The sequence below is a fragment of the Erinaceus europaeus genome, chromosome 13 (genome assembly GCF_950295315.1).
Source record: "Erinaceus europaeus chromosome 13, mEriEur2.1, whole genome shotgun sequence".
NCBI classification, from domain to species: Eukaryota; Metazoa; Chordata; class Mammalia; order Eulipotyphla; family Erinaceidae; genus Erinaceus; species Erinaceus europaeus.
The window spans coordinates 41294739-41308735 of NC_080174.1; the positions used below are offsets into that span (position 1 = coordinate 41294739).

Consider the following 13997-nt stretch of genomic DNA (forward strand, 5'->3'; position numbering starts at 1 on the left):
TGTGTTTCTGGAGAGGCTTTGAAAACTCTTGTCCCCTCCTTTCCAAGACTAGGTCACTCTCCTAGTTAAGACTCTTCAGGTCTCATCCTCTCTTACCAGGAGGATTGCAAGAATTCTGAACTTATTCATGCCTTCATTAAAAAATGAATGTGGCCCAGGAAGTAATAGAGTGGATAGAGCATTGGACTGGTAGGCAGGAGATTCTGAGTTCAATCGTGGGCATCATGTGTACCAGAGTGATGCTCTGGTTATCTCTCTCCCCTCCCTACACCCTTCTCCTTCTCATTAATGAATAAATAAATCTTTAATTTTAATTTTTAATGATCTTTATTTATTGGATAGAGACAGCCAGAAACCAAGAGGGAAGGAGGTGATAGAGAGGGAGAGAGACAAAGAAACACTATGGTCTGGGAGGTGGTGCAGTGGGTAAGGTACTAGACTCTCAAGCATCAAGTTCCAAGTTCAGTCCCCAGCAGCATATGTACCTGCATGATGTCTGGTTTGTTCTCTCTCTCTCCTCCTATCTATCTCATTAATAAAATAATTTCAGAGAGAGACCTGCAACACGGCTTCACCATTCACAAAGCTTTCCCTTTGCAGGTGGAGACTGGGGATCAAACCCAGGTCCTTGCACATTGTAACATGTGCACTCAACCACCACCTGCCCCTAAATAAATAAATCTTTAAAAACAACAGAAAAGCAATTTAAAAAGTGGCTTTGGAGGGGAGGTGGTGCAGTGGATAAAATGTTGGACTAGCAAGCATGAAGTCCTAAGTTTGATGCTCAGTTCTGAATGTCAGTGATGCTTTAGTTCTCTCTTTTTCTCATAAATCAGTAAATAAATCCTTTTTTGTTTTTAAGGATTAGGTCTGTGGAGATAGCACAGAGGTTATGCAAAAGTCTTCCATGCCTGAGGTTCCAATGTCCCAGATTCAGTCTCTAGGACCACTATAAGCCAGAGCTAAGCAGTGCTCTGGTAATAAATAACTAAATAAATAAGATGGGAGAGATATTACAGCAATACAGCATAGGACTTGCACTTATGAGGTGCTGCGTTCAACACCCTACAGTACATATACTAGAGCAGAGGTGTTCTCTTGCACACTCTCTCATAACAATAAATCTGAAAAAAAAAATCTCATAGACTCTGTGTTTATAGTTTTGCTTTCTATCTCATGGCCAAGATGGTTTGTGAAGCTTACTTCCAGTAATTTGTAAATTGACATTAAGAAAGTATGTGGTCTGGGAGGTGGCACAGTGGATAAAGCATTGAATTCTCAACCATAAAGTCCCAAGTTTGATCCTGGCAGCACATGTACCAGAGTGATGTCTGGTTCTTTCTCTCCTCCTATCTTTCTCATGAATAAATAAATAAATTCTTTAAAAAAAAAAAAAAAAAGAAAGTAGTATTTTAGAGGCCAGGTGGTGGCACACCTGGTTGAACACACATGTTACAAAGTGCAAGGACACTGGTTTGAGCCCCCAGTCTCCACCTACAGGGGGAAAGCTTTGCAAGTGATGAAGCAGGGCTGCAAGTGTCTCTTTGTCTCTCTCCCTCCCTATCTCCCCCTACCTTCTTGATGTATGGTTGTCTCTATCCAATTATTAAAAGTAATTTTTTAAAAAGTAGTATTTCAGGAGCTGGGTAGTAGTGCGGCAGGTTAAGCGCATGTAGTATGAAGCTCAAGGACTAGCACAAGGATCCTGCAGGGACTTTGCTTCACAGGTGGTGAAGTAGGTCTGCAGGTGTCTATCTTTCTCTCCCCCCTCTATCTTCCTCTCCCCTCACAATTTCTCTGTGTCCAAGCCTATTAAAAAAGAAAAAGAAAAAGAAAAAAATGGCCTCCAGGAGCAGTGGATTTGTAGAGCCAGCACAGAGCCCCAGGATAACCCTGGAGGCAAAAAAAAAAAAAAAAAGAAAGAAAGAAAGAAAAAAGAAAGTATTTTGACTAGGGAGGTTACTCAGCAGAAGGAATGCTGGACTTGCATGCATCAGGTCCTGGGTTTGATCCCCCATTACTACGTATGCTAGAATAGCTGTTCAGACATTTCCTTTCAGTCTCTCTCAATAAATACTTTTTTTTTTTTTTTAAAGAAAACCATGTTTTCTCTCTATTTCACAGAAAGGAAACTATAACATTATGTATACCTTTTCAAAATGGGTTGTACAGTTAACAATATTTATATACTTTTCCCATATTTGGGAGCTACTCTCTTCCCTGATACAACTTTCTGATCCTTTTTCCAATTGTGACACCATCCCCCCAGAAAATAGATTAGGTCATCTGCATATTAGATGTCAGACACAAGCAAGAGCTAGTTAGGTCATGGGCCCCTTAGAATATACCTAAAATAGGGAGTCAGGCAGTAGCTCAGCAGGTTAAGCGCACATGGTGCAAAGCACAAGAACCGGTGTAAGGATCCCAGTTTGAGCCCCTGGTTCCCCACCTGCAGGGGGGTCCCTTCACAGGAGATGAAGCAGGTCTGCAGGTATTTTTCTCTCCCCCTCTCTGTCTTCCCCATCTCTCTCCACTTCTCTCTGTCCTATCTAACAATGACAACATCAATAACAAAAACAAAAATAACTACAACAATAAAAAGGGCAACAAAAGGGAAAATAAATAAATGTAAAAAGAAATTAAAAAAGACTACCTAAAATAGACCTACTAGCTTTTTCCACAGCAGAGACCCCAAATCTTCATCCACAATATTCCAGACTTTAGGTTCATGATTAGTCAACAATGTGCTCTGCTTTCTATCTTAACTCTTTTTCAGCTAGCAGGTTCCAGATGATACCATGACGCCAACTGGACTTCCCAGGGCAGACGACCCCACCATGTGTCCTGGAGCCCCACCTCCCCAGAGCTCTGCCCCACTAGGGAAACTGAGAGACAGGCTGAGAATATGGATTGACCTATCAATGCCCATGTTCAGCAGGGAAGCAATTACAGAAGCCAGACCTTCTACCTTCTATACCCCATAAGGACCTTGGATCCATACTCCCAGAGGGTTAAAGAATATGAAAGCTGCTTCCCCAGAGACCCCCCCTACTAGGGAAAGAGAGAGGCAGACTGGGAGTATGGATCGACCAGTCAATGCCCATGTTCAGCAGGGAAGCAATTACAGAAGCCAGACCTTCCACTTTCTGCACCCCACAATGACCTTGGGTCCATGCTCCCAGAGGGATAAAGAATGGGAAAGCTATGGGGGAGGGGGGTGGGATACGGAGATCTGGTGATGGGAATTGTGTGGAGTTGTACCCCTCCTATCCTATGGTTTTGTTAATGTCTCCTTTTTTAAATAAATAAATTAATTTAAAAAAAACGAATAGGAAAGCTATCGGGGGAAGCAATGGGATATGGAGTTCCGGTGGTGGGAACTGTGTGGAATTGTACCCTTCTTATCCTATGATCTTGTCAGTGTTCCCACGAGCTTGGTTCCTGGGTCATCTCTCTCTCGTGCACGACGCTAGCCCGGCAATGCACCTTGGATCTGACCCTGAGCCTGGGTGGTGGGTAAGTGGTGCTCAGACCTGCCCTTTTGTCTCTGCTGCTCCAACTGAATCCTTCTCCAGCACAGTTCAAACCTCCCCATGTGATTTCCCATCTGGGGCTTGGCCTCTGCCTCCCCAAGCCAGGCTGAGCAATCCCCAGAGTCCCTTTCTCCCCAGTTGCCTCCAAAGTCAGGAATTAGTGACTGAGTCCATGGTAAACCTCTCCTGCCTCTGACCACATATGATCCTGCCAAGATATCCCATCTCCAGGCACTGAGGCTATCTCCTTCCTCAGGACCCAGGACCAGAGTAGAGTGGGCTACTTTCAGTCGGCACCCCCAACCACTCACCCGGACAACCCTCCTTAGAGAGCCAATGCCTTGGGTGCTCCACTCTGACCCTGGGACTCCAAGTTCTGCATCTCCTTCAGTCAGGACCAGCTTCTGGCCCTGGAATTCAGGCTCTTCATAAAGCAGCCAGCTGTGGGCACAGAGGGCACCAGGTATCAAGATGTATGTACAGGGCAGTTTCTGGGTAGGTGAGAAGGGTTCTGTCTGTTGGCCTAGGCACTTCTCACTGCCCTGAAAATCTGGGCTCACAGGCAGGGCTCCCAGGGATTTATACTCACCAGCCTCGGACCACTCTTGCGGAAGCCACAGCAGCCCAGGCAGAAGCATCAGCAACATCTTCACAGACCTCCCTGAGGCTGCCTTGGCAGCCGGGCTCTGAGAAGAGTACTATCTGGGAAATGTATTAAGCAGGAGCCTTAGGTCCTATGCTCAGTCCTACACCCCCTACCAATCCCCTACTATTGAACTCCCAACCTCCTTACCTTGCCAGGCCTGGTGTTCAGCTTGCTTTGAGTCTTTAATGCTGGGCTCTGGAATGGAGGACAAGGTAAGAACACCTGGGGTGCCCCCCCCACCTCCCACCAACTGCCATTCCAGAGAAACACTTCCCACCCACCCCCATGGCTTCCACTCCCAAAGCTGGCTCACAGAGGAGTGACCACGTCACTCCCAAATCCAAGGGACCTTGTCACCCTGTTCTGGTAACTGGATGCTTTCCCCAACTTCCAAGAAGTCAGAGCTACTAAGCCTTTTAGCATCCACAGGGTAAAACTTTTGCTGTTGAGAAAGAAAGACCAAGACCCAGAGAGCTGTAGTTCACACAAAGTCACACTGAACTGGACCTCAGACCCAAACCCAGACCTGAAGGACCCTTCCTCCCAGAACTGTGGTTCTCATACCATTCAAACCTAGCCTGGTGTGGCCAGGCACCTCGCATGCCCACTTCAGGCCTCACTCACCCACCCCTCCAGGGGCCTGGCAGATTCGGTTTTCTCAGCTGGTGGCCTCTCATTGTAAAGCAGCGGCAGCTGTCCAGGCACCTTCCTGAGCCCTGGTGTCTTGTGAGGTGGCAGAGCAGAGAGCTTTGTGCCCAGTGGTTCCACAGTGCGGGCCTCCTTGGTGGCATGCATCAAACCACCAAAGAGAAGGCTGCCTCCAAGACGGGAAGCAGGCTTGCTGCCTGCCTGCCACTCCAGCCCCAACTCTGGCTGGTGGCCCTGGGCACCTGCCACATGCTTCTTCATCATCTCCAGAGGAGAGCTGGAGATCTGGGGGAGCTTGGAAGGGTGAGAGTCCCAGGGAAGGCTGGGCTCAACTTTCTCTTGTTTGTGCTGCAGCTTCTCGTCATCACTTAGGTAGGGATTCTCTGGTTCCTCCTCCTCATCTTCCTCATCCTCCTCATCCTCCTCATTCTCCTTCTGCTCCTTCTCCTCTCTCTTCTCTTCCAGGGTAGGCACCTCCTGGGGGCTGGGTTCCAGCACCCATGGCCCAGGTTGGTCCTCCTCGATGGCAGGCAGTGTGGCATACATGGCCAGGTAGGAAGAGCGGGGGGCTCTTGGAAGCCGGTGGGTGCGTAGGATTTCTGGGGGCTCCATGCTACGCAGGGTGTCCAGAAAAATCTCCAAGTCAGCAGCCAGAGACAACTCTTCCTCCTCCCTTGATGGCTCTGGTGGCACCTTGACCTTGGTGGAGTCAGAAACAAGCTGGGGCCCCAGGCTGGTCTCTGTTCCCATCAGCTCTGGAGCAGAGGAGCCTCCTGGGCCCAGAGACACCTTGTCCACTGAATAGGAGGGGGTAGGGGGGACAACAGGACCCTGGACTACCACCTTCTTAGTGGGAGAAGAGCCCTGGGCAGGCTTCTCCTGTTCAGAGGGTGGAAGTGTAGAAGCAGGAAGTCCTTCAACAGTCTCTTCCTTGTTGGAAGAAGGGGCCAGGCTGCCTTCAGTAGCCCGGACAGCCTCTTTTTTGGTGCTATGGCTGCCTTCTGGGCCCTGGGAAACCATGGCTAGTTTAGGAGATGAGGCAGCAAGAACACCAGGAAGGGTAACTGGGGAAATCTCTGGATCAGTTGCCACCACGACTTCCTTCTCCTGCTCTGGTAGCTCCAGGGATGTCTTGCCCTCTGTGGAGTCAGGGACAACCTGGGGTGCCAGGCTGGGCTCTGATCCCATTGGCTCTAGTACAGAGGGGCCTGCTGGATTTGGAGACACCTTGTCTACTGAGGAGGTGAGAAGAGGAACAACAGGAGCCTGAACAACCTCTTTTTGGGTAAGGGAGAAGATGGGGAAATTTCCAGAGTCCTGAACAGCCTTATTCCTTGGGGAGTGTGGAGCAGAAAGACTTCCTGGGCCAGGGACAGCCTTGCTCCCTGTAGAAGAGGGATAAAGAGGTTGCCCAGCATCTGTAACAACCTCAACCCTCACTGCAGGCACAATAGTGGCAACAGAGGAACCTATGAGCTCTTCCCCTTTTACAGAGGGCAAGCTCCAGGATCTCCTGGACTCAACAGTAAGCTGGGTTCTAGGGTGAGTGGGTGCCACAAGCTGCTGTTCTGGGGCCTGGACCAGGCCCAGAGAGGGGGAACGGGTCTGAAGTCTGGGTGAGGAGGGTACTGACACATGGTCCTGAGAAGCCTGGAGAGGGAGCTGGAGGGTGCTAGAGGCTCTCTGCACTCCTGGGGCCTCCTGGGCCCTGGCACCTAATGCTCTGCCCTGGCCTGTGCCAGCTGCAGGGACATTATGGCTGTGAGGCAGGCGAATGTCCTCCAGAACACCTACAGGGGTCAGGAGAGATCTGTCCTTTTGCTCCGAGGTCCCCGTCTCAGGCAACTGACCCAAGACAGCACCAGTTGTATCTCCTGGACCTGGACTCCTTGGCACAACAGCCATGAGTCTGGGAAGCCGGCTGGCAGCTGAGCCACCCTCAGAGGGCACAAGGCTACTTAGTAGCTCCAGAGCCTGACTGCGGCTGGGCGAGCCCTCCAGCTCGGGGCTCACCACCCTGGCCCGGATAGTGCGGGTAGTATTTCGGCCTCTCGGCAGGCTCTCAGCCGCCACTGTTGCTGGCCCCAGGGTCACAGAGCTGTTCACCCGTCGGTGCACTTGTCCACCCATCACCACAGTGGTCCGCACAGTACGCATCACCCGCCGTTCCTCACGGCGGCTCACACTGAGGAGACTCACCCCTGGGTGGGGGCTTGGTTCTCGGGGCCCTGGCTGGGGCACCAAAAGCTCAGTGCTGGCTGAGATGCCCAGACCTGGGGTCTCTGTCCTGGGGTCTTGGGGGTGGCCATCAGCCTGATCCGAAGCCTCCTTCCATCTCCCCAGCACCCTTTTCTCTTTGGGGGGTGGTGTGTATTTCTTAGAAAAGATGGGCCCATGGCTCTGGAAGTTCTTGGAGCTGGTCCCATCCCAAGGGTCCTGGGAAGTCAGTGCCTCTTCTTGAACTGCAGCAAAGCCATTTACTTCCTCTCGGCGATGACTGAGCAGATCCTCCCGGGAGGCTTCCATTCGAGACCCTGACACCAGAGACACCTTATGAAAATGATGTCTGGTCTCTTCCTGGGCAGGGGGCCGCTGCCGCCACGTCAGTGTGGCACTTACCACCCGGGCCTCAGCCTGAGTTGTGGGCCCACCTGCCTCCTCCATGGTGGGCACTGACCACCTGCCCTGAGGTGTTCTTGGCTCCCTTCAGATGGGGACAGAAAGCAGAAAGATGGGGTCAGGAAGTGGTGACAATGGCTCTCCCCAGGACACTCCCTTAAAGTCTCTAGGCCTCTCCTTTAATACCTCCTTTATTAACTAAGTAAGTTAGTTAGCAAACTAAGTACATATACAAAGGGCAGGCTGGGCAGCCTCAGACAAACCATCTGCACTCTGGTTCTTTGTTCCTTCATCAGCATAATGGATATGAGGTTCTCACTTCTCGAATCCTATTCCTACTTGCAGGACATTCCTTCTTGGACAGGCTCCAAGGCTTGGAGCACACCCACTGTCTGTGATCTCTCTGGCAGAGTACATCTCACCTTCACTCCTTGAAGGGTGGAGCTTGTCTTCTCTCCTGACATTCCCTTAAAGTCTCTAGGCCTCTCCTTTAATACCTCCTTTTTTAAATAGAGAATAATAATAACTGCCTGTGAAGACCTCTAAACTCTATAGAAACTTCCCAGGAACCTCTCTGGCTTAACAGTAATAACAACAGCCATTTGCTGAGGGTTTATTCTGTGCCAATGACCTCATTGGGTTCATGGAATCCTCAGAAAATCCCCATGTGTTTGATACCACGTAAAGAAAAAAAATGCACACAGAGACAAGCAGGCACACACACATGGTTTGGGGTTTTGGATTGTTTGTTTTCAATGCTAGGCCCTCGCCCATGCACAATTCTGACTCCTAGTGTAAGTTTTCATTCTTTTTATTTCAGACAGAGAGGGAGAGAGACAGACAGACAGAGACTGAGAGATGCCACAGCACTGCTCCACCGTTCATAGAGTTTTCCCAGGTGCCATAGTGTTCCCATGTGGTGTTAGGACTTGAGCTTGAGGCTCTACACATGGTAAACTGATCGCTTTACTGGGTGACTCATCCCTTAGCCCCAAGAACAAATGACTTATTTTTGTCATTACCAGGGCTTCAGCACTCTGGGACAACTTTTTCAGATAATGAGAGAAAAAGAGACAGACAGGAGAAATAGAGAAAAACACCAAAACACTGACACTTCTTCCAATGCAGTGGGGGCCAGGCTCAAACCTCAGCTGCATGCATGACAAACCAGCGCACTATCCAGGCGAGCTACAGGTGACCCAGGCATGCATCCCCAAGAACAAATTATTAACTAGTTTTTAAAAAAATTCCTATTTTGCAGATAACAGTAAGAGGTTGAGAAAGTTGTCAGATTCACAGAGTGCAAAGCCAAGATTTAACCTCACCCTTAACTGCTTAACCACTACACCAAACCCTATATGGGATTCATCTGGCAAACTGAAGGTTGACTTTTAAAGGGGCCACAGTAGTCTTGAAGGGTCCTGCAAATCTAACTTCCAGCCTGCACTAGCCAGAGCCATTCTCTTCACAGACCCTAAGTGCCCCAGAACTGGCTTTTCACCCCTCAGTCTCAAGTTACCTGTCTTAAGTCTGCTCTACTTCTTCAAGGGGCACCCCCAGATCTTTAAAAGGGAAGTGAAGTTAATGAATTTATCTCCTCCCCCTTCTCTTTTTCCCTCCTGAGAAGCTGATGGAACCCAGAACTTTGACCCTGCCCTGTGGCCCCAGCTGTGACTCAGGTTTTATGAGGGGCAGAGATGAAAGGGGCTGAGGCCCAACCAAGCCTGACCTACCTCTGGGACCACTGGGAGCTATGACAGCATGTGATTTGGTCTGGGACAGGGTCTGACTGGTCCCAGGAAAGGTTTGTATATGGAGCAGGTAGGGAGGCTGAGATGAATACTCAGTCCAGACTCCCTGAGAGCAAGATACTGAGGCTCTGGGTCAGAACTTTTCACTAAAGTGACACTCTCCTCCATCCTCACTCAGAGCCCTCTTTCTTTCAAGACACCCTGTCCTCTCTATTGGAACTTCCCTCATCCCCAACCACTGACTCCTACTCTGATTCTCCTCTCCATTTCTGAATGACAACAATAATAACTATAATTCACTGAAATTCCCAGTCCCTGATGATATGGATAGTTAGGAGCAGAGTGGGTCTTAAGTTATTTATTTACTTATTCGTTCAGTGCTAACATGCTAGGCCTGGTTAGGTTCCTCCAAAGCCAACTTTCTAGAGAAAACAGTATCCTAGGAGTCAATAGGCCAAAGAATCATATGTAAAAACAAGAGCCATAGTGTCTTAGAGGTGGTGCACTAGATAAAGTCTTAGACTCACAAGCATGAGGTCCTGGGTTCAGTCTGTGGCTTCACTTGTGCCAGAGTGATGCTCCAGTCTGAATGCTCTTATAAATAGATAAATAATTTTTAAATGTATTTATTTATGTATTTATTCCCTTTTGGTTGCCCTTGTAGTTTTTTTTGTTGTAGTAGTTATTATTGTTTTTGATGTCGTCGTTGTTGGATAGGACAGAGAGAAATGGAGAGAGAAGAGGAAGACAGAGGGGGAAGAGAAAGATAGACACCTGCAGACCTACTTCACCGCTTCTGAAGTGACTCCCCTGCAGGTGGGGAGCTGGGGGCTTGAACCGGGATCCTCATGCCGGTCCTTGAGCTTTGTGCCATGTGCACTTAACTTGCACTACCACCCGACTCCCAGATAAATAATTTTTTAAAGAAATAAGTATCATATTTGGAATCCCTCCTAGGTTTCAACAAAGCAATAGGAAGTCAGCTTTAAAGGGAGATACTGGTAAGTAGATATATTATCAATGACCTCCCAGTAATCAGAATTCAATGCTTTTCTCAACCAAGCCCTACCCCTGGACAACACCCCTGACAGTCACTCATTCCACAAGCATGTGCTCATTTGCTTTTGCCTGCATACCTCTAGGGACAGAGAGGTCACCATCGGACAGGAGACTGTCCCATCCCTGGACAGTCATGACTGCTAGAATGTATTTCAGAACTATACTGGAATCTGCCTTACTATATATAGTGCCCCACTTTTGCCCTTGCTTGGAAGACATACCTCAATGACCCAAAATACCTGTCCTAGGCCAACAGAAATGTTCATTCCCAGAACACGTTCATATCAAGGGTCCCAGGCCAGCAGTGGGTTTGGTGACAGGGTGACCTGTACCTCCAAACAAGGTGTTTGGAGTTGGAAAGGGAGAGGCTGGGGACACAGCAGGGGGAGTGTGAGAAACAGCCTGGGCTAACCCAACAAGTATTGGATTCTCCCTGCTTACCTGTGAGTCACCCCCAAACTAGGCCAAACCAGTCCACAGGCCCACAAACACATGCTGCATCACACAGGCCCACAGTAACATAGACCCACGGGGTCTGGCAGGGCCTAGAGTACACATCAACACTTAGACACGCAAACACAAATAGAGTCACAGACACCCAGAGGAAGAGCAGACACACAAGCCACACACACAGAAACACAAAGACATGATGGCATATACGTGCATATTCACAGATACGCACAGTCAATCCACAGCCCTCTTAAAATCTGCCTACACTTGCACCACACACACACATACACACACACACACACACACACACACATATTTGGGTGTATACAGAGCTCACATACTCCCACTTGCAGCTTCACATGCTTTATTTGCCAGTCTGGGCCCAGAAAACCCCCTTCCAAAAGAAGACACAGAAGGAGTGGATGCCAGGAGTCGGGTGGTAGCACAGCGAGTTAGTGCAGGTGGAGCAAAGACCAGCATAAGGATCCCAGTTCAAACCCCCGGCTCCCCACCTGCAGGGGAGTTGCTTCACAAGTGATGAAGCAGGTCTGCAGGTGTCTGTCTTTCTCTTCCCCTCTCTCTCTTTCCCACCTCTCTCTATTTCTCTCTGTCCTATCCAACATTGATGACATCAACAATAATAATTACAACACAATAAAAACAAGGGCAACAAAAAGGAAATAAATAAATAAATAAATATTAAAAGAGAAAGAAAGAGAGAGAGAAAGAAAGAGTGGATCCCAGGAAGTCCCCTGCCTCCTTCTCTTAGGGACCCCCAGCTTCTCACCTAGATCTGTCATTAGCCACCTGGGCCCCAAATCCACTCTCTCCACAACCCTTCTCCCCAGCTGGGGTCTCTAAGCCAGTTGGGTCCCACTCTTCCCTCTTCTTGTCATAGCATCAGGGGCCTCAAATCCTGCCCAGAGGTCTGGGCACCTCCACTGTTACCTCTGCTGGCACAGTGCTGCCAAACTCACCTGTACATGCCCACAGAGAACCCACAGCAGTCACACCTGATCCCCTACTGCCTGCTCAGGACCACAGGACCCTTTGAAGAGCTGGGTAGAGAAGTGATCAGAGCACAACACCCAAGTTCAAATTCTGGCATCTTCACCCTCTAGTCGACTTTTGGCAAGTGATATCACCTCTCTGAACCTTAGTTTCTCCATTATAATCAGGGGCTGGGGACTGAGGTGGGAAGTAGGGTCAGTCCACCTTCCTGGAGCTATTGCAAGAACTAAGTAGAATCATGCTCACTAAACAAATCATAAAGGACAGACACCACTATGATCATTAGAGATTTCTCAGTGCTCCAGTGCCTCTTCCTAGCAATCATTAGAGATTTCTCAGTGCTCCAGTGCCTCTTCCTAGCAATACTAGAAAAGTGCTGTGTTCTTCCCTCCTCAGTGAGTTTTAAGGGACCCACCTCCCCAACTCTGAGCCTACCAGACAGATGTGGGAGAGTTGTTTCAACACATATAAAAACCAAGACTTGGGAATCTCTTTGTGTGTCTTCCTGTGACCGCCAACACTGAACCAAGTGGGGGTAATTATCATTGTGACCAAGGCATTATTAATAAGCATCCCTGCTATTTTGGCAGCCCAGTTCTCTGGAGTTCAAAGCATATTCCTGTAGCCATCTCCTCCTTCCTCATTTCCAGCTCACAAATCTACTTGACAACTGTAAACCCAAAGAAGTTAGGCAACCTGCCTCAGGACACCCAGCACTTTGGCTGACTGCTAAACCCCAGACTGGGTCTGTGGTCTCCTGAAGTGAGCTAGTGGGTCAGGCTGATGCTGAAGAAAAGGTGTCTCCTACCCCCGTTTTCTCCCTAACAGGATGCCCAGTTCTCAGGTGGGGCAGAGAAGGAGAACAGGATGTGGGCGAGGGAAGGGAGACGGGGTGACAGAATGGGCAGAGTCAGCTGTGCCCAGGTTGCTAAATGAATGGGCCTTGACCTGGAGAAGCAGGGAGACAAGGCAGAAACCCAAGAAAGGGTCAGTCTTCCCTCCCACTTTCAACCCACAAGGGGACCCACCACTTCTCACCGGCTGTGTGGGCACCCAGGTGTCCAGCTGGCCTGGAGCTCCGGTCCCGTGCTTCCTAGATGCAGAGGGACTCTCAGCCCAGGCTCCTGGGGCGTGTCTGCTGAGTACCCCGTGATGGGGCAGGGCCTCTGGGGAGGCTCCAGCCAGCCCCTGGATTCCTCAGGGCCGCAGGGGTGGCAAGCTGGTTGGGCCGGTTTGGGCTCCTTAGCCTCCTCCCTGGGTGCCTGCTCCAGCCCCTGCAGGGTGACGGTGATGTGGTAGCGGGTCCTTCTGGTAGAGGGACGCTCATGCCGAGGCTGGGCTGGCTGTGGGGAGGCAGGTTCGCCCTTTGACCGGGCAGCCGTAGGCAAGGGCACAGGGCGGGGCAGCTCCTCTTCCAGGTTGTTGGGTGGCTCAGGCCTTAGAGGGATTTTTTGGGCCACATGGACAGTTTGTGAAGGGGGCTGTTCCCAATGTGCTAGAGTTGGCATGAGGCATGAGGTGTACCTGGCACCAGCAGGCTCTGCAGAGCCCACCAACAGGTTCTTCAGCTCCAAGGAGGGATAGCTGGCCAGGTCTGAGGCACTGCCCACTGCTGGCCTCTGCAGACGCCCCAAGCCCTGAGCTGTTGGGGCCCCTGAGCTGTGCTGTTGCCTCCAGAACCAGGAACCACAACTTCCTGCCAGAAGGTCCCATTCTGAGCGACTCTGGACCTGGACCTGGGGAAAAGCAAAGGCCTAGAGATAGGATCTTCTCTACCCGATAGCTGGCTCCCAGCACCCCTGGTTACTCTCCGTGGCACTAGAGAAGTGGAGTAGAGTTCTGACACCAGGCAGAGCTGCCCTAAGGAGAGGCAGCCAGGGCCACAGGAGCTGAACAAAGGACAGGGGTCTAGAAAGCCCCTTCAGCACTTAATTCCTGCCCTCCCAGTTCTCGTGTAAGGCCAGTAGGACCTTAAGAGGACACTTAGATAGATGACTAGAGTCACATAGTGAGGGCCTGACTCTCAGGTGTGAAGCTACCATCACACAGAGATGCCCAGGCCTGGCCGGGCCTCCCAAAGACTAGTAACCTTAGCTCCTCTGAGGCCAGCAGCTGCTTTCCTAGACAGTCACAGGCCTCTGGCCCTTTGGCACCAGCTGCTTTGGAGATCAGGGGTATGGGCATGCTTGTGACAAGTGCCCATGGTTTCTATCAGCTCCAGGCTTCCAGAGTTCCTGCAGCCACCTCCTCAGTACCCTCCCAGCCTGAGAGTTCCAAGCA

General features: G+C 50.1%; 1 protein-coding gene across 2 annotated transcripts in view; it reads right to left on the minus strand.

The window, feature by feature from the left end:
- CRYBG2 (crystallin beta-gamma domain containing 2) overlaps positions 1 to 13997 on the minus strand; it is a 37208-nt gene that overhangs the window by 13924 nt on the left and 9287 nt on the right. For both annotated transcript variants that reach the window (XM_060205595.1, XM_016187919.2), the window contains exons 3-7: positions 12756 to 13453; positions 4804 to 7531; positions 4327 to 4374; positions 4123 to 4235; positions 3845 to 3974 (exon numbers count right to left, since the gene is read on the minus strand). In XM_060205595.1, coding sequence (XP_060061578.1) covers positions 3845 to 3974; positions 4123 to 4235; positions 4327 to 4374; positions 4804 to 7531; positions 12756 to 13453 — 3717 coding nt within the window. The remainder of the gene's footprint in view (positions 1 to 3844; positions 3975 to 4122; positions 4236 to 4326; positions 4375 to 4803; positions 7532 to 12755; positions 13454 to 13997) is intronic.